General features: G+C 46.5%; 1 protein-coding gene across 2 annotated transcripts in view; it reads right to left on the bottom strand.

Annotated features, from left to right (window-relative positions):
* Positions 1 to 3,553: 3,553 nt before the first annotated feature.
* The window catches only part of CRISPLD2 (cysteine rich secretory protein LCCL domain containing 2), a 36,310-nt gene continuing 17,724 nt past the window's right edge, over positions 3,554 to 22,139 (bottom strand). For both annotated transcript variants that reach the window (XM_054200463.1, XM_054200462.1), the window contains 10 exons: positions 20,245 to 20,345; positions 18,526 to 18,684; positions 17,606 to 17,666; positions 16,924 to 16,990; positions 15,816 to 15,946; positions 15,606 to 15,649; positions 14,641 to 14,713; positions 13,857 to 13,932; positions 9,041 to 9,174; positions 3,554 to 6,966 (listed from right to left, as the gene is read on the bottom strand). In XM_054200463.1, coding sequence (XP_054056438.1) covers positions 6,912 to 6,966; positions 9,041 to 9,174; positions 13,857 to 13,932; positions 14,641 to 14,713; positions 15,606 to 15,649; positions 15,816 to 15,946; positions 16,924 to 16,990; positions 17,606 to 17,666; positions 18,526 to 18,684; positions 20,245 to 20,345 — 901 coding nt within the window. In that variant the 3' untranslated portion in view covers positions 3,554 to 6,911. The remainder of the gene's footprint in view (positions 6,967 to 9,040; positions 9,175 to 13,856; positions 13,933 to 14,640; positions 14,714 to 15,605; positions 15,650 to 15,815; positions 15,947 to 16,923; positions 16,991 to 17,605; positions 17,667 to 18,525; positions 18,685 to 20,244; positions 20,346 to 22,139) is intronic.

The raw sequence follows: 22,139 nt of genomic DNA, 5'->3' as shown, positions 1-22,139 counted from the left end.
GGCGAACGCAGCCTGCTGAGCTGGCCGGCTGCCCTCAGACGCCTGAGATTGTTTCATGACTCTGCAGATGAGAAAATTTCCATGGTCTCCATCTTCCCACCAAAAGCCTGTCCTCAGATGGTGCTACATGCCTGGCACTGGTACGAGATGCCTCCTCCGCATTTCAGCGGTCCGTGCTGCTGCTCTCCAACAGCCAACACTGGGTTTGTGTTACTCTGCTCAGTGACATCCCTACAGCAACACTCTAAATCACCCCTTGTCAGCATTTCAAATCGGCATTTTCTGAGGTTTGTCCCCAGTACTTTACCTCAGACGTGGCAGGAGGTCCATGGGTCCATCTGCAAACCCACCTCGAAGTCCCCCAGGACTCATTTCTCTGCCAAAAGACCCACAGGAACAAAAACAAAATCTGAAGAGACGTTGTACTACACTGGAGACCTTAACAGCATGAAGCAAAGCTGAAACGTTTCTCATGTGTCTTGCAGACTGTGTCCCTCTTTGCACATCTGAGGTGACATTTATCTCCTTGGCAATAGTGTGATGCTTTTGACTTTTTTTTATCTCCGTTGGGCTCAGTTACTGCCCCACTGGTTGGTCTCCATCTTTTATTATTCCTTCTGCGTGCTGGTTAATTTTCACAGGCTGTTTCTCCAACTTTTAGAGTGATTTTTGTTTTCTGGCCTTACCTTTCAGCACGCTCTCAGTCCTTCTCAGCTCTGTGCCACCCATCCCTGTGCAGATCTTTATAAGCGTAGTCTCTGCTCCACCACACAGATTATTAATGAAATTATTAGATCAAAACAGATGAAACAAAACAGATATTAGCCGTGAACCATTGAGAATTACTCTCCAGACAGACACAGTTACTGATCCAGTTTTGGAGCCCCCTTGCATTCATCTAAGCCTTATTTTGATTACCAGCAGGTCAAGTGAGATGGGATCAAAAACCATCCTACAGTCCATCTGCATCAGGTTTTACACTTCCCCCCCCCCCCCACCCCACTACTTAGAAGGCCTGGTAAGCTGGTAGAGAAGACAAATAGGCTGTTTTTAAGATTTGTTTCTAACAAACTTGTCCTCTGGCCCCTTGGCATGGTTCATAGATGGGATTTTCTTAGCTTCCACAAGTGCAAACGACGGGTGTGCAGAAATAACCCTTGAAGCAGCTACTAAAATAAAAACCCGAGGATCGGTGTCAAGCCCTTCTCTCAGGACAGTGTATGTGTTGGCAGGTCCTCTCTCAGGGTCATGACCACCCTCAGCCCCCAGGAGCCCCAAGCCTGTGAGAAGCAGCACTTACTTGTAAGGCATTCTTAAGCCCTGAATTTATTTTACAAGCCCGTGCACCCTTCTCCTCCGGCTTTCAGCTATAATATTCCACCTGAGCCTCCTGACTTTTAGCCCGCTATAAATAGCCTTGTATTCAATTTGACACTCAATAGCTCTACGACGTGCTCGGCTGTGCAGCGGGTGATGAGGGAAACTGCATATAGCCCTTGCCCGCTCACACGGGGCGAAGGGTGAGGAGCAAACGCCGCAGGGAAGCGTGCTGCATAAGGGAGACCTTGTCTGTTGATTTCACTCCCTAACCCTATTTTAACCACTGTCAACAAGATATAAGGGTGGTTTCTATTTACACTGAGGCTTCTTTACGCTGCCCTATCCACACCCTCAAGTGGCATAAATGTCTTCTAAGTGCCTTAAAGTAGGTCCTTAGTGTAAATGAGAACCAACCCCGTCGTTTGCAAAATGGCTTCGAAAACATCACCCGGGTGCATCCTATAAATGAACGTGGGTTTTTGGAAGAACATCCATCCCAAGGCATGCCCGTGCTATACATAGCCCCCGATGAGCTCAGCACAGGGTGAGGAGCAGGCAGCAGAAGGCAGAGTGACAGGCAACAAGACGTTTCTCCTGAATCGGCAAACAGGGAGAGCCCTGCATCTTGCTCATCCCAGAGGTCTCCCAGCAACGTGGGAAAACAGGGTTATCAGATCTGCTCCTTTTATAGACTGCTGCCCTCACTCCAGTCCACACGGGTTTCTCTGTTCTTTCCCCTCTACTTTCATTCAACCTTCCAGTTTTTACGTCCTCTCCACTAAAGCACGAACCTGAATCCCACCCCCAGCCGGGAAAAAAAAGATGAAAATTTTGTTCTTACCTCTTTGTGTTCTCCTCTAAGTCTTCACTTACCCGATTCAGTACAGAAAGAAGACACCGCATTGTCCGCAGCGCTGCTTACACACAGCACTCGTGGTAATACCACGGTTTTTGCTGACGAACGTAGGACAAAGCACACGGCTGGAGCAGGAGGAAACAACAGTTAGGTAAACCAGAGGCAGCAATCAAAGGGATGGAAGCTGTCATAAAGAATGGGAACATCAGCCTTAAATTTTGAGTGTTAGGCTGTTTTCCTCCTTAGGCCAACCAGGACCTAAATTTTGCAATAGTATTTGAAAAATGGAGCATTTTGTAGCATTAGCAAATAGGAAACCAAATAAACGTTGCAATCAATAGGATGGTCTAAGCAGACTCAGCATGACCATAAGCATTAGTCTGACTACCCTTCTCTGCTTACTTTTAAGCTCATGAAAATCTTTCCCAATGTTTTCAGCAAGAGAGCTATTTTTGCAGCAATGAGTTGGGAAGAGAAAGCACAAATTGAGCTCGAGCAGGTTCAAACGGGCAGTTGGTGACTGCAGAACATGCAATAGCCATGAAACTTTCCTTTCTGCAGAAAGCATCGGCAGCTCCGTAACTGCGTTACCCTGTCAGTCCTTGGTTTGGGTTTTACAGGTAAAACCATTCAACCTTAACTGTATCTGGCCAGCCTTGGAGTAACGCAAACGTCTCTGTATTTTACGTTGATCTTGTTGTATACGTAACGGCAAATATAAAATTTCGTGGCCTTCTTGTCAGTCAGGACTCCCTCCCATGGCTCAGTCCGCATTTTTGGTCAAAAGCCATATGGTGCTCATTGCCTGGAGGCTGAGTTATAAACCTCCTTGTCATGTTGCTCCTTTAACCAAGATGGTGTTGAATTACCATGAAACAACTCGGTTTGATTTGTGCTGCTGTCGGCAAGTACGAGCTTGGAGAAAATTTCAAGGGGAATTATAAAAAAAATCCCCACCTCTGTATACTTTTCCCTTCAAAAAAATAAGGGTACGTTTAACAGCAGCCTGCTGAGGCGGGGAGGAGTTCATCTCGATTGCATTTTGCAGCGCTACTTCATTAAACACTATTTCCAACTCATTAATCTACTTCAGCCCTTGTATTGCAGGGACTTAAAGACAGGCACTGATTTTCCCGTACTCTCAGGACGTTCCAGGAAAGGATACCTCTTAATCTTGAGGGGGTAAAGGTTGACTTTTAATGCCTGGGTACTGGGCAGTTTTATTTGTTTGTCTGTGGAACAGACTCTGCACATCCCGATCTCGCTTGGGCTCTCCGGGGGCTAATCCAGTCCCCGGGAGTAATCCCAAATAGCTCTTCTAAATTCGACCCCAGCTCTGGCTGAGCATTTAAGACAACGGAAGCACTCATTCTGGGAAGGTTTTATTTCACAAATAATTCAGAAATCAAAAGAAAATGGAAGGGGGGGAAAAAAATGATATTTTACAATTCTGTATTTAGAAAAAAAAAATTATAGTTTATAAACAAACGCACGGCCCCTTGAAAAACATGCAAAGGCACACAAAAATTTACAAGAAACTTTTATACATAGGAAGTAAAATACATCATTTTTCATAGAAAAAAAAAAAAAGCAACTCTATGAACTGGCCCTAAATATTTAGACTGCACCACCGACCAACTGGAGACTCCGCAAGCAGCTGTTGGCTGAACGTCTTGAAATGAAGAAATCAATGGAGCCCGCAGACCCCACAGCACCGCCACGCTGGTTGTGTCTTCTGGAGATTTGGCTACGCTGAGCCAGATGGTCTGCAATGGCAGCGTCTGCGCTGGCAGTCTTGGTTTCAAAAATAAATTTATTGGAAAAGAACCACCAGGCAGCATCAGCTTTGCCAGGGGTTTAACCAGACGCTTCAGCAAGGCTACACCTGGGTGCTTCGAGTCGGCACGTGCTTACTAATCTGCTGAGCTGAGGTCTAAGGAGGAACGTATCCGGTGATATAAAGGTATGCTGCATCTTTAAGCTGCATTGAAATATGTCCGGCTGAGAAATGTTTTGGTATCAGAAATAAAATCCGTAAATATTTGGCTAAGAACTGGTACTGTCCCACCTATATATGAATAGCTAGCACACATGATTGCAAGTAATTGATATATCATGACTGCCTTGGAGGACCTGATCGCACCTAATTCTGGTGGAGGTATGTTTAAATTAATAGCACCCAGGACCTCGAATAATATTTGTGTAGTAAAGTCACAATTTCTCTTTTGTACAACAAATATAAAAATAAACAGATACAGACTTAAATTAACATCGGTTTCTAAAAATCCAAACCAGTTGGCTGAAGATAAAAATATGCAATTGTAACTTGAATTAAGCATTTTAGGATATTTCTGTTGGAATAACAATTCTTCCCTCACCCCCTTTTCATCAGGTAGTTGCATCCCAAGCTGTTAGGATTTTTATGTGCTCACGATAATCCCCATGACTTTTCTCCAAGAGCCCTCACGTTCCTTTCCACCATTTTACAATATACGTTAATTGTCACGGACAGCATATTCGAGGTGGGATCCTACGCTAGGCATCGAGGCGTTACGTCCTCTTGCAGTCCCCATACCTGGTTGCATCTCTTGCACTTTCCAATTCAATCAATAGCACTGTGGCCCATGATGGTCATAGATTCACGCTGCAGTATTTAACGGGCGTGAACCAGACCACGTATAGCATAATTATTCACAGTGGGCAGAAACAGGGAAGCCTTATCTCACTGCCAAGGTCTCAAACATTTCCAACCAGCAGCTTTTCTAAGACTTGTTTTTGACATCAATTTACCTAGTAAGAAAAAAACCATTCTGTTTCCCTATCTAAAGCAAATACTGTACACCTTGGAAGACAACACTATATAAACAACGACGACACATAGAGTCATTTCTCTCTCTCCACCCCAAAGGTAGGTTTGCTGTGCAGCACTTTTGGAGACCACGCAAAGCAGCTCCAATTTCATATTTTACAAAAAGGTCTCTTTACAAATTCAGATTTCACAGAGAAAGAAACCCCAACGGTGAGACAAACTGAATGATAATGTAATTTCTGTGCTGATTCCCTGGTGTTTACAGAATTAAAGAAGTGCTTAATCATATGAACGTTTTTGTCTGTGCTTTGAAACAGCTTGAAGAGATGGCTTTTATATCTGTCTAGATTAAACCAAACACAGCCTGAGCGTAAGAGCAGCTATGAGACATCTGCCAAACAGAGGGAAATATTTTCCCATTTGTTATACAATATTACAACCAAGTTATTGATCAGAAGGACTCTGCATTTCCAAGAACCGAAAATTAAAGTTTACATGGCCTTCCCATGAGTAATGACGTTAACTGGATGTGTGTGCATCAAAAGACAGTCGGGTTTGTGTTTAGACCAATTCGAAAAATTCCTTTCCAAAACAAAGCAGAGAATACCCTCCTGCCTTAAAGAGCTGGTCATGCTAGGCTCTTCTCTTGGCTTTGAAATGCATTTGGATTCATGTCGAGACATAAATAATAAAACATTTAACGATATCGTTACAACACCGATGGGTTTTGCAAAATGAACCCTCCTGGATATCAAGTGCTCACGGGTACCACATTTACACTGAAAGCTGGCATCTGTTGGTGCCACAAATTGAACAGGAAAAAATTCTTCTACCCCAATTTATGCCATATCTTTAAAGTCTCAGAACTGCACACACCACAAAGAGCTTCACGAAGGTGAAGTGAACACGCTTCCTATGGATGCAACCATTCCTAGCAGAAATAAGATTAACTTTATCACTACTTAACTACTACAGATAAAACAACCAGCACTGCTGTATAAAACAATACACTGCATTTAACTGAAATTTTATTTGAAATGGCGTGTAGTATAGGATGAGATGTGCCAGCACAGGAGCCCCGATTCACTGACTTCTCATAGGTTGCCAGACTTGCAAAATACCTGCGAGTGTTTGACCAGCAAACACTAAACCTGCCGTTTTGATCATCTGGTGGCCTCATTTTCTGCAGCGAGGATCTCTGCCACCATTTCACGCCCTACTCCAGTCCCCGAAAAACCTTGACGTCTGGCCGACAAGAAGGTCCTCTCCCCAAACATGACACCCTCGTGCAACGTAGCCTGGCGCGATGCCCCAGCAGCCTTACACAGCAGTGCTGATGCACGCCACCTCATCGGGAAACGACCAAATTTTCTCTTCTTTTGCACAGAAAAACATCAAACATACACAAAACCACTCTATCAAAGCCCAGCCTCTCCCCAAAAGATGCAACTTTTCAAACAGTTTCTCATTTCAAATGGTCCAGCGCCTGGACAGTCTCTCACTTCTGAGTCCGCTCAGCCGTGCACATCCTCAACGCCCATCGCAATAGATGCTTCACACCCTAAAGATGCCACCCAGGGCCAGGCCGAGATCCCTACGTCTGCTGTACATTGAGCCACCGCCGTTCCGTGTAGCACACCTCTCTCGTTAATTAGAAAGTTACAACAGTTTATCATTGCTGAATGCCCCTAGAGAAACAAAAACATGAAACGAAAAGATACAACGCTGAACGGGTGCGATGAGATGCGAACAGCTGAGTCAGAACCTGGTGTCTTTTTTTTTTTTTTTTTTCCTTTTCTTTTTTTAATTCCCTGAAAGAGATCGGCAAGGAGGGTACGGTCAGAGCTGATGCCATCAGAGGAGCCTTCCTGTCTCTGGAGATCAACAGAGCGCTCTCCCAAAGAAACCTGCACTTTCCCTGGGAATTTACTGCTTCACAGCGAAAATTCGGAACGCGTTTCCATCTGAAGGATTCTTCAAGCTGGAGAAAAAAAGAAAAAAAAAAAAGAAAAAGGAAAATAGTGATGAAATGAATGAGATGCAAGCACCGCAGGACCCACGGTGTGACAGCCCCACAGGCAGCTCCCAGGTTCTTTGGGGTGCCCTGCTTCACCGCGCTGGCTCCGTGCTGACGTGGCCCGAGCAGGAGAAAGATAAAGGATGAAAAAGAAGAGACGCAAATCCACGAGTTCACCTCTGGTTTATGTTTTCAATCCCAATCTACAGCGCTAACAGCAACAAAAGGAGCTGGGAAGCAACAGCCTCTCTTACAGTGCTAGCTTTTATCCAAGGAACACTGTGCTCCCTTATGCTGGGCTTCGGGCATGAAGAGGAACGCGCTTTCCTAAAAACAGTTGTCAAATAGGCTGGCAGGTTCCCAGGGCCTGTCTGGCCCATCTCCTGCTGCTGGCAATGGGAGTATCCAGATGGGCTCACATTAAGTGACAATAAATACGTATATCCATTTTCAATCTGCAGAGGCGTCCCCAACAGCTCTGGCTCCGAGCTGCTGGGGGTGGTTGTGTGCGCGGGGGGCAAGGGGTTGTTTCTGTTCCCAGCCCTTATTTCTTCAGTCCTGCTGACCTACAAAACCCCGGGAAAATGCAAAATTTCATATTCCCGCAAAATAAACCTTGCAGCAGGTGTAAAGAGTCATAAATCTTAAGGGTGACCTTTTCCTGTACCTGTTTGGGTACGTATTTTTACCAAAGGTTATTTCCAGCGTCCTAAAGGGTAAGGTTTTCACCTTGATCTTTGAAAAGCTATTTCACTGTCCAGCAGATCCCGCAGCACGAAGGTGCTACTTCTTGCTGAGTGTAAATAACGCTTTCCAAACCTTCGCGCTCATGCCTGCTGCGAGAACGTCTTTGGTTTCCCTCACCCCCTAGACCAGCACCTGGTGCTCGTATTGCGTGTCACTGCTAGCCGTAGAGTTTATTCTTAGCTAGAGCAGAGGCCGCCACCCAAGTAAAAAGTTGTCCGGTAGTATAAGAGGTAAGTGAAAGCAAGACAGAGACAGAAGAAAACTCATACGAACAGGACGTTTGTCACCTAAAACCAATGAACCGAATTGCAAATGACACAACCACGAAATACGGACCATGCTAGATCTATACTAAAGAAGCTCATATTTAATGCCTCTAGCTTTCCTGTCTTAGCGTATTTTTATTTTCTGAGATGCTCTACAGCATTCTGGGATATCCATTATTAGAATAAAAATAGCAAACTTCTTTGGGTTTCTTAAGGTAATTACAAAAGAGGAACTACATAGAGCAGACGGAACCATGTCAGTACTGAGCAAACCTCCCCCACAATAGTGGGAAATTCTGCGTTTGCAAAGATAACTCTGAGGAATCAGCACCATCGCACCAATGTCTGGAAAAATACATCACAGACTGAAACAGAGGTTTCAAATTAGAAAAGACTGAATGGGGTGCAGCTCCGTCAGTGCGATCATCCGGAGTTGCAGGGGTTTGGAAGCACTGATTTGCAACTGCTCGCTGAAACCAGCAAGGTTGGCCCAGAAGAAACTACACAAAAACTACAAGGATGGCAAATCCATCTTCAAAAACTGTTTGATCATCTCTCAAGAGGTTATTGTACTCGTGATTCTTTCAGAGAGAACAGAGGAAATTAGTTAACAAATACAAATGCCTCCCACGCCCCGGAACTGAATGGAAATCCCAGTTCTAAGCCTCAAAGCATCACCTGGGCCGAGAGCTGCGGAAATACCTGTGCTTATCTTTTAATGTGTTAAAAGCACACAACAAAAGGTATTAATATCAACTTGTACCGTAATAAAATAAAACAAGGCTTAACAGTATTTCATCCCTTTCACACCAATCTGAAAGCAGCTACTCACTTGCGGAAGGCAAGAGCAGGACAACACGCTCTATTTGTTTGGGTCTCAAAATCCACAGCGACACTGTTAAGTCACATATTTCCAACCCACCAGCCTCTCCGGCTGATACCTGCTGACTTCGACATACCGCTGAACACACAGTCGAGAACAAGCGGAAAGTACAAAGAAAAAAAAGAAAAAAAAAAAAACCCACCTCTCAGACTGGACTCCGTTCTTTAAGGAGCCAACATAACTTTTCTTCTTTTCCACAGGCATCACGTCCACAAAACCACCTCTTTCATCCGGAATGACCCCTGCGTGCACTGCAGTTTTGCAGATACTGGAGCTCTGAAAAATAGTTAATTATTTTGACTTGCAAACGGTGTATATTTTATACCTGGAGATTTACCATCTCTGTAAGCGTCAAGGAGAACCAGAAAATAAAGTATAAAATAAAGTGAAAAAGCTATGAAACAATTCTACCCCTCTTATGGAAAGACTAGGGATAAATGGTGTCACGGGACAGATCTTGTAGGTCTGTCATAAGCTCCGGCTGTAAGAAGATCCACCACCACGGCAGAGGACAAGCAGCTTTTCCACCACTCCCATCTACGGCGGAGCTGCGCCTGGGACATCATCCAGGTCCAAAGCTGAATCGAGGACAACTTTCCAGCCGGTGCCTGCCGGGTCTGCACCAGAGAAACCGCTGCGGTGAAACTCTTTGCTAGTGACCAGCTGCCTCAGCAAAGTTTATTCACCCAGTTGCTTGGAAAGCAGACGCTTTTCCTGCATTAAGGTAAATGGCCACCAGTTACCCAGGACGGTTCACATCCTTCTTTCTAGGAAAAACAGCAGGACTGCACCCCTTGAGTGGTGTAGGGTTTGGGCAGGCATGACCCCATAAGACAACAGCGAGTACAGAGGGAGATTAACAATTCTGAAAAGACTCAAGCTTTTCTAGTGCACATCGTGCTGTCACCCTGCTCTCCAAGATGTGCAGAGTCAGAAGAGCTGGAGGAACACAAAACACTAACAACTGATGACTAAGCTCCTAAAGCATCCAGAAAAGCGAGCAAAAGCAGAGGAGGCTCAGGCGTAGTATAAACTTGGCCATCGAGCCTCTAGAGGATTTACATACAGCAAGCTGGAACGACAAAAAGCAAAAGCCAGCTACGCGCAGGGAACCGCAGCAGGTGAAAAGCCCAACCCCACAAACTCCCCGATCGCTAAAAATCAAAGCGCCACAAAACCGGTGCCAAGGGCAAACGTTCCCATCGCGTACGTACGATACGGATCGTGCTGTTTCATTCTCGCAGCCATATATGGCAGGTTTGCCTTGTCCCCTATATATTTATCGCTTTGGATGGCCTATCTCTTGGCAGCTCTCTGAGTTTCGAGTGCCAATTTGGTATTTTGCTTCTATATATGGTCACGGGAGCAAGGGAACGCTGCGTTTGGAAGACATGCTGCGAATTCGCCCTAGTATGCGGTGGGAAATCTGTAAATCTAAAATTGGCTCATAAAATTAAACTGTCCTGAATCAATTTGCAACAGTCTCCACTGGGAGACATCCTAAACGATGTTCTTTTCAAGGCACTCCTATTTTTTTTTTCCCAGGACTTGCTGTACTGCCACTTACTCAAAAGCTTTGACCAACAGGCTTTTTATTGCCTTACCCCAAACCTCCCCTTATCACTCTGTTGGATTCTGGCCCTCTCATATCCCAGGCCGGGCTTCTCTTTGATGAATTGATGACAGAGCTTTTGGAAGATGAGACATTAAAAGATGAAAGGCCTTCTCCTCAAATTCAGACGTAGGACAGCCGTATGGACAGCACAACAGCTTTCCAGGGTGTAGCCCCTGGGGATGCTCCGGGAGCATTTCCTGACGAAGTGGACTCTGAAGCACACACCATAAAATGACAATGCTTTTTTTTTTTATAGTGGGCCATCAGCAATAGTCCGTGACTATGAGTTTAATCACCCATAATTTCCCCATTAGTGTGACCAGTTTAATCACTAAGTTCCTGCCTCCTGAGAGCTGAGCCACCCAAGTTGGTTTCCTCTGGTGATACAAGCCTGCCTCGTTATATAGGTGATCTGTCCTCCTCCAACTAATTACTGCACAACTGCAGATAAAAGACCTTATTCTCAAGAGCAGAACACTGTTTTCTCTCCTAGCTCGACAGGGCTCCTGAGCAGGGATGGGGACAGGTTTCCTTTGCAGCGTCTGTCACGCCAGGAGCCAGGCAGAGTGACAAATGGCAGTGCCTTGTGAAATTTAAAAGCTCTTTTACAGCCTCGATAACGACCCCCAGGCGATCACACAGCTCCAGTGACACCCCAGAACTGGTTCTGTCCACGGCAGCCGGAGCCGAGTTCTGTTTCCCCCGGGCACAGTCGTGCGATCATAGAAATTTTTTTTTAATTTTTCCTCCAATGTGCCGCCAGGGAAAAGAGGCAACGAATTGTCTGTTGCCCACTGCTAATTTCAGCACCGGAAGGATGCTGGGTACGTTCCCCCCCGCGTCCCCACGTATTTCTTCCATCTGCACACCCTGCGTGCAGGCAGCAAGGCTGCTCTCACCACAAAGTAATGCTTTTCAGCGGAAAGACCCGGGATTTGGGCATGAACTCTTCCCGGAGCATATTTTCTTGCATTTCATTCATTTACCCCAAATTTTAAGAGTCTTCTATGTCCCTGTGCCACAGTCTTACTAATTTCACCATGAACAGTTGCCTGCACCGCTTCTTAAGGCAAAGGCTGCCAACGTGTCTTTCTGCTTTAAGCCACCAGGAATACCCAGGAGATAATCTTACAAACACACAATCCGAGATAATTTTATAATGATGAGTTAAAAAAAAAAAAACAAAAAAAACCCAAAAAACAACAAACGATCAGAATGCATTTAAAGTTGGTAAAAATTCCTTAACTCCCACCAAGATAGCGGCGCCTATGCCACCTGGATAAAAATCAGACTTATCTCACAAAAATTGCCCGTTCTTCACGTCACAGCTTTGCTCTTCACGCCTTCCTGGGACCGTGTGAATGTGAACGCTATCTCGGGCCAAAAGCACAGTGAATCAGGTCCAGTTGCATGGGCTAGCCAGGCATTTTTGTCGTTACAGCTTGGGCTATCGACTCCTTACCTGCCAGAGCATTTAGCAAATGGAATTTTTGAGGGAGGTGCTAAAAGGCCAGAGGGCGCCTCGCGGGGAGGGCGGAGTGGAAACAGGGCAAAATGCTTCATTTTCTTTTAGATAACTTATTTAAGAAGACACAGCCGGGGCAGAAGTCCCCCCAGGGCCGTGACTCTAGACGTGAAGCCGAAGAGCCCTCCCAGAAGGCTAGCACTTGTCTCATCCAACTTATTGCCTGCTTTAATTATCCCTCGGCCGCGAGGTTAAATCACAGCATCCCCTCCTGGAGAGCATCCTGCACGCCCCGAGCTCCCTGGGAAAAGCCTTTGCCCAAACTTTCCCTGCACAGCATGCGTGTTTCTCCTGTCAGCTTTCCAGCCGGAGCACTTCTCAGCATCAATACCTCTCTATCCCTCTGCAGCACGTTCCACAGCCGCCTCAAACTCCTTTTTCCCAGCTGGCTTCACCTGCTTTGCTACCAATTCTCGTAAAAAACCTAAATTATTCCCTTGTTACGCCCACACCACCCAATTAGTACAGTAGTCCAGAAAAAGGTTAACCAAACCCTCTAGGAAGTGGCCAAATACTTTTTCTTTTCCTCTTTTATTTTTCTCCCAAATCACAGTCCATGCCCTCGTTTTATGAAACAACGCCCAGGGGGTAGGGTAGGAAATGGAGCTTGCGATTCATTAAAGGACACTAATCCTTTTGCGTCAGTACAAATCGGGAAACAATGCCAGCCCGGGATGCTGGTCCTCGCCTAATACCCTTGTAATCGCAGGCCCCGTTCGGGGGTAATCTGAGGTAGTTTTGTCCTCAGTAAAACAGAGGAAATTATTTCCCATTTCCTGCCGGTCGGAGCACGCAGAGAGGCAGGTACCGCGGGGTGGCAGCTGCCTGATGGATTTGCGTGTGAGCTAGCCCAGGCTAACCTGTTTGCGCAGCCCTACCTTTAAAATAATAGTTCTCAAGTAAAACAAAAAAAAATAGGGTTGGTTGGTTGGTTGGGTTTTGGGTTTTTTTTTAAATCGCTTTCGAAATTGCTTGCCCCGAAGTTTTTGAATGATTTCTGCAGGATGGTTTTTTTCTCGGGAGTCTGGCAAAGCTCCACGCTGACCCCCAAGCTGGGGGTCCACGACCTGCCGACTGCTTCCCCCCAGGCCTTCAAAAAAGCACGTTCCTACAGGCTGCGCAGCAGCCAGGGAGCTGGCGTTTCTAAAACACAACCTCCGGCGTTGGGGGGGCAGGGAGGGGGGAAGGGAAGAAAAAAAAAAAAAAAGAGGCACCCGCAAATGGAAAAACGTTGAAACCCAGTTTTTAGAGGCCAAATATTAAGAGATTTCAAAAAAATTACTCTTTGCTTAGTTTTAGCATCAAGTCTCTGCTCATCCCAGAGAGCAGAGTTTAGAAAAACAAACCAGTAAAACCAACCCGGATGCTTTCGTTCCACTGCTCTGCGCCGCATCCCGACTGCTCAAAAACGCTGTCGGCTCCCAGAAAGAAGCGAACAGGGGAAGGGGAAGAAGGTCTATTTTTGCCAATATTTAGTGTGATAGTATGTAATAAAAGCCCTTTGGTGCTCATCCGTAGAGCCCAAATCACTTTGCAAAGGCGGACAAGCGCTACGGCACAGAGGGGCTAAGTGACATGCCCGAGTCCGTAAGAATAAATCGGTGCCGGAGAGTGGAAGGGCTCCCCAAGCCCATTGACCCCCAACTTTGAGTCGTAGCTGTTGGTGCTACTTCCTCCTTCATCCCCATCTACCCCATCCCCACATCGCGATGAACAGGGAGGGGTTCGACTCTTTTCCCTAAGTCGCAGAGCATGACCCCGGCTCTGCGATACAGACGTCGTGGTACAGGGGGTCGGCGGGGAAAGGACCATACTCACATCCGCATAAACGTTTGTGCCGAACACCGGTGCCCAGTACGACGGCTCGTCTTTACAGTGGGCTGGACAATAAATCCTAGAAAACAATTTATTCATATTTATTCCCTATATCAAGGCTCAACAGGAAAGCAAGCTGCATTCTTGGGAGATTTCAAGTGCCTGCATCTGGTCTGCAGGTGGCAACAGTGAATTTAATTATTTGTTCCCCTCAGATGACATTGGGTAGTTACTGCAGAACTGCAAATAGCAGAGTTTGGGCCGGTAAAAGAGGGATCGGTCTTTTATGACATTTTCAAAGGGCAGTACCTATATTTTTGCGCAACGGTATGCACGTAATCGTTTGCACGTGTCTGTGCCCCCCTGCCCTGCCACGACCTACACCCGCACAAAGCAGTTTTCTAGAACAAACTACTTCTGTATTTTAAGGTGGAAAGGGAAAGCGCATCCAAAAACCAGCAAGTGCAGGGGAACCAAGGCAGAGTGTGAAGCTGCAGGCCCATACCTAGGGGTCTGCTGAAACGGCATCAGGTAGCCTCACTTATTACATGTCACTGAAAGGGTCTGAAAACTTAACGTGAATTTTCTATCGCGGTGCCAAGAAAAGCACGGCGGCGGGAGGAAAGATGCCATTCCCAGCCCCCTCCTCCAGTTCATCGGGTACAATCAGCTCCGTTCCCGCTCGCCCTCGGATCTGGGGACCTCAGCGTCCCGGCATCCTCCATCCTCAGCGCGGAGCGGGTTTAAGCAGAACATAAGCGGGCTCCTGCTCGTGGCACGCAGTTACCTTGGGCAATGGGTCGCCGGCTTTTTGAACTGGCACAGCTCCGCCACTGTAGTATAGCAATCCAGCGTCTGTGCTGCGGAAATAAATACGGAAAGGCAAATTACTCGAGCTAATAGCTCAGGCAGCTGCAGAAAACACAAGTCACAGTCACACAACGCATCGGGTGAGACCCATGTCCAGCTGAGGGCACCAGGAGGAAAGCTCCTCGCTCCTTTGCCAGCGGGACGCGCCCAGGAGAGGGCTGACCAGCAGAATTCCTGCTATCATGTACAACGTGGCCTTAAAAAAGGTCACAGCTTTCAAAAGAGAAAAGCGGCTGATCCACAAGACGGTGTATTTTTGCTGCAGCTCATGATGTGGAGTCCAAATAACCTGACACCTTTAGTTTCCCCTGAAAGTGGATCTAATCAAAGTGATGATTACATGATGGAGGAGGAGGAATTATTCAAAGACACTCAGAAAAGGTGAATTGTTTAAAAAGTAGAGCTCCTCAGCAGTTATTTATACGCTCATCATAAATATGACTCACCGTTATAAACTAACTTCCTATTACAGGTTTCATTATACTATTGCGCTATTATTTAGGTACTTCTTGTTTTTATATGTGCAGTGTTCACGCTAGATTGAGGCTTTCACGCAAGGATGGCTCATCTTCCACCACTTTGTTATCAGCAGCTTGTGACACTGCAGCTGATGTTTGAACCATCGCCAGGACATGCTGCTGGAAAGGGACCATTATCGCCTTTTTCTATACCTCCCCCTCTTACATCCCCATAGAAATGCGAGGCGGTTGATGGTGGAATTGCCCACAGTGGGTGACGGATCACCACTCTAGGGTTTAGCTGTGACACTGAACCATTCGACACGACCACTTAAAAAGAAAAAGAGCACTGCAAGGGATGACGTTTTCAAATGTCCCATAAAACTCCAGCAGCAATGGCTTCTTCTCAACTTTTAACACTTACTTGTGACTTTGGAAACCATGAATGCATTTGAAGGCTTACTTTTCCTGCAAAACAAGCAAACAAAAACATTTATTAAAAAAATAAGCAGATTAGAATTACTTGAATCACTACGTCTAAATATAAGCAACGAAGACGACTGAACCTATATTTATTTATTGCCTATATTTAAAGCAAATAAGAAAAAAAAAAACTTTTTTACGAAGGTCGTACCTAAAAGACTCCACGCCGTTCCGGGTAGACTTCACAAAAGCCGGTGTCCTCCCTTTCCTCGTGATATCAACCAGTCCTCCTTTATTATCCAGGATGCCGTAATGGATTGCAGCACGACAGATGCTTGATGACTGACGAGAGCACAAACACAAATAGCATGTGAAATAAATCTCATTCACAGAGCAACGCTGACCAACCGCTGTGCAAAAAAAACGAAGAAGAAATGAAACCACCACCAAAGCGCCAAATGGAAAATAAGCTGAGCACACCCCTTTGGAATCTGGTAGTTAAATCTTACTCTCCCAACACTGCCTTATTCTATTATTATTATTATTATTATTATTATTATTTTAAGCACTGTCTGGTTGAATGGCGAGCTTTTTTTAAATACATTTAAACGGTACATTTAGATACAATTTAGAAGAAAAGCAGCACTGGAAATTAACGACCAGTATGAAATACTTCCAGTTCTCAAGAAAATATTCAAACCCAAAATATTTCTGCTGAAACCACTTGGAGGAGGCGGCTGTCTGCGATCACAGGAGTTGCAGGGCAGAGATGTACCGCGGGCGACGCAGTCGTGCGGGGATGGGGAAAGCAGGCACACTTTTTACACAAAACCCTTTTTATCTCTTCAACCTCTCTTCACCCCAAAAGTAGTTTTGATGGGAGAACAGTGCCATGCTTTATTTATAAATTATCTTGCTAATTCAAGACCCAGCAAATCAGCCCAAACTATTATTTAGTTACAATGTTTTGTAGTGTTTTTCATATAAAGTTTCTGTTCAGCATGACGGCCGCCCGCACTAAAGAGATCTCCGTAAGAGCCGTCGATTGATCCCCTTCCCTCACTTTCCATGGGTTTCATTGCACGTTAAAGGCATTCATGATAAAATCACGTCTGGAAACACTTTGCCTTTCCAGACTGCTTCTTTTTTCATCACTAACATGAGGAAAATACAGATAATCTTTATTAGCACCCTGTTACAGCACCCCAACCGGAGAATGCGAAAAGCCAAATTACACTAAAATTGTTGGCATTTCCCATTTCTGTTATTACCACTAAGTCCCCACAAATTACATCTATGAGCTATTAAAAGGTACTTACACTCTCATAATAAAATGTTCCAAAGATCTTTCCCTTACTGTACAAGCAGCCAGCTGGGCACAAATACCTAGTGAAGATATATATCTTTGAGGGTGGCGAAAAAACAATTCAAGAAAAACAGACTTTGACTCTATTTCATTTAATAGTCATTCCATTCATTTCACGTAACTCTTCCATTTAAAAACAAGGTTGCAAAATAGCTACTTCTTAAAACAGTTTCTCCACCCTCCTTAAAAGCCCGACCAATATTTAGATTCTGTGGATTTGGTTTTTCTCCAAGTGATAAACTGTCCCGTTCTTTGCAGAAACCTTAACCAGAAGTTCTTGACTGGCTGGGATGGGACAAGCCATGAATTATTGGTCTGGCTTGGACAGCAGTGGAATGCATGAAAAAAGCTCAAAAATGACTCTGCCAAAATTTATTAAACGATTTTGGACACCTGAAACTGTGGGTCATCGTGGCTGAGTAAAATCAACTGAGTCACCTTCTTGCTAGGCTTGGCTGAAGACTTTGTATTAAGAGAAATTAAGGCTTTTTTTAAAAAAAAAAAGAGATATACCTAGATAGTCACAAAAAATACAAGGTATGGCTTATGTTTATAGCCAGTTTGCAAGAACTGGACAATTTTTAGGCCACTTTTTTCCCCCCGCAGCGCTCCAAAAGGTATCAATAAAACGCTACCTGTTGCATGTTGAGCCTCGGCATTTATCTCTCATCTTGGTTTCACAGGTAACGACTTGTGCTGGGGAGAAAAAAAAAAATAGAATCGATAAATATTTTAAAAAGGAAAGAGTCTGCCACAGCCTGCTGTCGAGCTACGGAGGTGAGCAACCACCAGGCATCTTTCCTGGAGGTCTTTGCTGCAGCGAGGTAAAAGCTTATCACAGACCAACCAGCCTGGAGCAGTTCGTGCCTCTTTAGCCGTTCACCTGAGACAGGTGTCTTTGGAAATATTAGCAAGGAAGAAACATCTGAGGGCTGAAGGCTTTGATTTACAGCCCGAGGTCTGCAGCCAGAGCTCTCATTCTCCAGTTAATTACAGGCTCTCAAGATGCCAGTAGATAAACTTGAAAAGGATGTGTTGGCTTGCCTCACCTTGTTTTCACAATAAGTCTCTTTTAATTAACAGTGATGAGAAAACAACTGAGGAAGTACTACCAGCTCCGCAAATAACTTCAGAAATCTTCCCAAGCAAGAAATAAAAAGGAAACCAATTTAAAAAAAGGAAAAAAAAAAAAAAAAAACAAACTGCAAAGGAGATAACTGCTGAGTGTAGAGTATTTTAACTGGGAAATAAAACCAGTATTTCCTAAATTGATTATGGATCAGGGGACCTTTGGTTCATTGATACTTCCTTGAGATGGCTTAAAAGAACAAATAACTACTGCAGATTGACGTGCAGAAGGCACGAGGGGCTTTTGAAAGCTTCTGGCAGGCTTCTGCCGTAATTAACGGTGAATTTGCACACAGATTACCTCCCCCTTCACTCAAGCATCCTCCCAGTTATTTTTCCCCCAAGCCTCCTCCACCGCTTTCCATACCATCTCCCATAGAGGTACTTCAAAACTTGTAAGAACTGAAAAGGAAAGAGGCTGCCTTACTCATGTAAGATTCCGGCATGACTTTTTTGGGCTTGCTGGGTTTGTTGGGCTTGCTTTCTGGAGGGTAGAACCGCACCGGCGTTTGCTCCGCCACCTGCGAAAACTCCACTTCGTTGGTCTCATCCGTCTCGACGACGACTGGATCTTCGTAACGGTAATCTTGTTAGAAGAGGGGATTGAAGATAATTACAGCGTGCTCGCGTTGAGGAGGAAGTCAGGCAGGTTTGCATTTTGAGGGAGGTGATTTGGTTTGACGAGGACCTGCTTTTAAATAGTTGGAAACTCAAAAATGCCCATTAAAGGCAGCGCAGGGCTATTGCCAGGGCAGGTGCAGCACCAGGAGGGGAGATCTGCTCCTCTCCCGCTCCTCTGCAAAAAAGTGGCATTTAGAGCATCTTACATAAAGGTTTGAAATGATCCCCACTAATAAGTGTGCTGACAGTTCTTCTTTTTCCCCATACAGTTCTTTCTCTCTGGAGGAAAACACACATTTTCTGAAGGTCGCACAAAAAGAAGGCCCTAGTGTTTGGGAAGGTGGCTGGAACCTTCTCTCCTCCCACCTGGGTTTGCTTCTCCAAACCACCCCATCAGCACGGCTTCAGCCGATCCTCTGGTAGAGCACGGGTCCTGCTACATCAGGTTTATCCCTCGCTTTACCCTTCCATGGAGAACAAGCTGCCTGCTGTTGCAGCCGGGCAGCGGGATTTCGGAAAGGGTGCCAGCAAAATTCATTCCGCTTGGCCCGTCCTACCTGAAACGTTGCACCTCTCTCGTCCTCGGCGATGAGGAGAAGAATGGTGCAAACAGAGGAATGATGGATGGTGGCTCCAAGAGGGCTTTCTACCACCGAGGCATCCCCTTCCCTCTCCTGCACCCCGGGGACCTCCCCCGGACCCGCGACCCCAGGCTAAAGACGATAAATGCGATGTTGCAGCAAAATAAGCCTCCGTTTTGGGCAAGTCTCCAGGGAACCTGCCTGTTCCTAAGCGCCCAGTTCTCCGTGAAGCAAAACACAAGGGAGGAGGAAAATGCCCTCAATGCGTGACCTCAGAAAATCCCGCGTGCCGGGGGACAGCACTGCTCCACTGGAGCTTTCGGCGCTAATAATATTTTTTAATTCTATTGACCTCTATTCCGGGAAAACTCCACAGGTCAGGAAAAACCGTCCGCGATCCCCTCCTCTCCTCCAAGAGACACGAATCGCTCTATTCATTTTGCAGCCGTGAAAACCAAGGTGGGGAGGAGAGGGAAACGCTCCGTCCCTGGCCCCCGAAGGAGCGGGGGCAGGCGGCCAAGCTCTGCCCACCCACGTCGCCTCTGGTTAAGCGCCGGAGAACATTCCCTTCCCAAACAAACCCCGCGAGGACGGGATGGCTCCTGCCTGCAGCCTGCCAGCGCTCAAAATCCCGCCGGAGCTCCCGAGCTAGACCCGTGTAAAGCTCAGAGCGGCTTCTTCCCCCATCCCAGCGCTCGCTCTCGCTTTCGCCGGGGAAAACGCGCCGAATCCCGGCTGCGGATTTTAAGCACTTCGGGGCTTCTCGCTTTCAGCAGCGACCACCGCTTTTCCCCGCCTGTCGCCATGTCGAAATATTAAGGATGGCTAATTAAAAGGCGCATAGAGCTGCGGCTGCTTCTAATGAAAAGTTTGCAGGCAGAAGTTTGCCCCAGCCTTTTCCACCCCCGCGCAGGAGGGTGCCCCAAGCCCCCCCCACCACGTACCTTTGTAGCAGAGGTTGTTCTGGCAGCCTCCTCCGTAGCTCGGCGGGCACTCGGAGCAGGGGCGGCCGGTCCTGTACGGGGCTTCTCCGATCCAGTTGCCCCTGCAAGCACAGGAGCAACGCGCACCCCTCAGGCACCCACATACCCACCCAAGCCCCCGCGACCGCCTGGCGCTAAGGGAGTGGGGAAAACAGGTGTTTCTGCTATGCTCATCCTTGGATAAAGGGTTATAAATAGGGAAAAGTCGGCTTGTCCCCACTCTTTCCGTCCCTGTGCTGCCTGTTGTCCTCCAGCGATAGCTCAGGGGCTGCCTGCCTGCTGCCTCCATTTGCCCAACGCTTGCCTTCATCTCTCCTGCTCCTCAGAGCCACAAGTCTCCTCACCATTTTCTGCAACACCCCCAGGCAGCTGCACGAGCCAGGCTGGAGCACAGCTCTTCGCATTTCCAAACTGGTCCATTTTCCATCTGGAACCGTTTCCAAACAGGAAAAAAAGCCACCAGAAATACACGGACCCTCACGCCAGATCATCATCTGGGAACCAGAGCAGCACTTCGCACTCGCCCAACCTGGCCATCCTCAAGTCCCCAGTTTGGCCTCTGAGGCTGCAGAAACATCGTCCCGGCCCTTTGCAGGACGCAAAGACTAAACATCCAGCCCAGGAGAGCCTTGTATGAGAAATGTTCCTCCTCATTTCACCTCCAAGATGATTTTCTTTTTAGGGGTTTACTTAAAAAAATTGCGTGCAATATCGCTTTTACATTAAACTCCAACATAAATACTGTGATCTTATGTAAACAGAAGTAAATCAATGGATTACTGCATTTTCCTCAAGAAACTACCCAGAAACAAAAGTCCCTTTTGGCCCTCTGTCCTGCAAACCTTAGGGGCCGAGAAGGTTGAAGGAGCCGGAGTTCAGCCCTTGGGTTATTGCTCTTTCAGCTGTCTCCACCTATAAGGCTAGATGAGGACAATGCGCGCTGATGCCAGAGAGACAAAGATTAAGTAGAAACTGCAGAAACAGAGTATTTTTCCATCCAGCAGCCCTGAATGGATGACGTGCAAACAGCCCAGCCTGCTGCGGGAGCTCCATGGGAGATGGTGAGATCCCATATGAGGAGGAGGTTATCAAATCCCACAAGCATAACACGTTCCGTAGCTAATGTGGGGAGAGGGGCTTTGACACACACCCCCCCATAGGGCTCTGCCCGGATCCTGCCATGAGCTGCCAGCTCTGTACCCACGTCTTATTTCTCTGCATCTTTCTGCCCCTGTGATCTCCGCAAGTCAGATGCTCTCCAAGCCACCCCATTTGAATACAGTGATTTCCCCGTTTCGTTTCGTTGCTAAGATTTAAATCACCAAGGACTTGGAGTGGGAATACTTCTCCCGTTAGCCATTAAAGCAGAAAATATTAATTGCCATTGCCAGGGAGGAAATTCTGCTGGATGCAGTAGTTGAGAAATGTGATTTTCATTTTAAAACTTAATCAAACCAACAAGTTAACTGCATCAGTCAAGATTTAGCTATTTCACTGTTCTTTTTTTTAATCCACGGGGAGCTCATTGGGTCTGGGATTTAACTCTTCACAGCAGGCCCCAGCTGGTTTCGCTTCCACCAGCGACGGCTGCAGGGCTGGCTTTGCACGAAGCAGCGGCATGTTAAAACCAGCAGATTTTGCAGGGGGAAGCGGTGAAAATGTGTCACGATACGGGCCGCCTACCTGGCTGGGGACAGAGGCTGCTGCTGGAGCAGCGCTGAGCGGCGTTAATCACCACCCCATCCCCTCCCACCCTCCAGCCAGCCTCCAGCTCCGTCCTGGCCATCTCCTGCTCCTCCTTCCCGTGGCAGGAACATCAAAGCTCCAGCCTGGCCCCGGCCCCTCATTCAGTTTTC

This window comes from Rissa tridactyla, chromosome 4, assembly GCF_028500815.1.
Source record: "Rissa tridactyla isolate bRisTri1 chromosome 4, bRisTri1.patW.cur.20221130, whole genome shotgun sequence".
Taxonomy (NCBI): Eukaryota; Metazoa; Chordata; class Aves; order Charadriiformes; family Laridae; genus Rissa; species Rissa tridactyla.
This window is presented reverse-complemented; position numbering and strand designations above follow the sequence as displayed.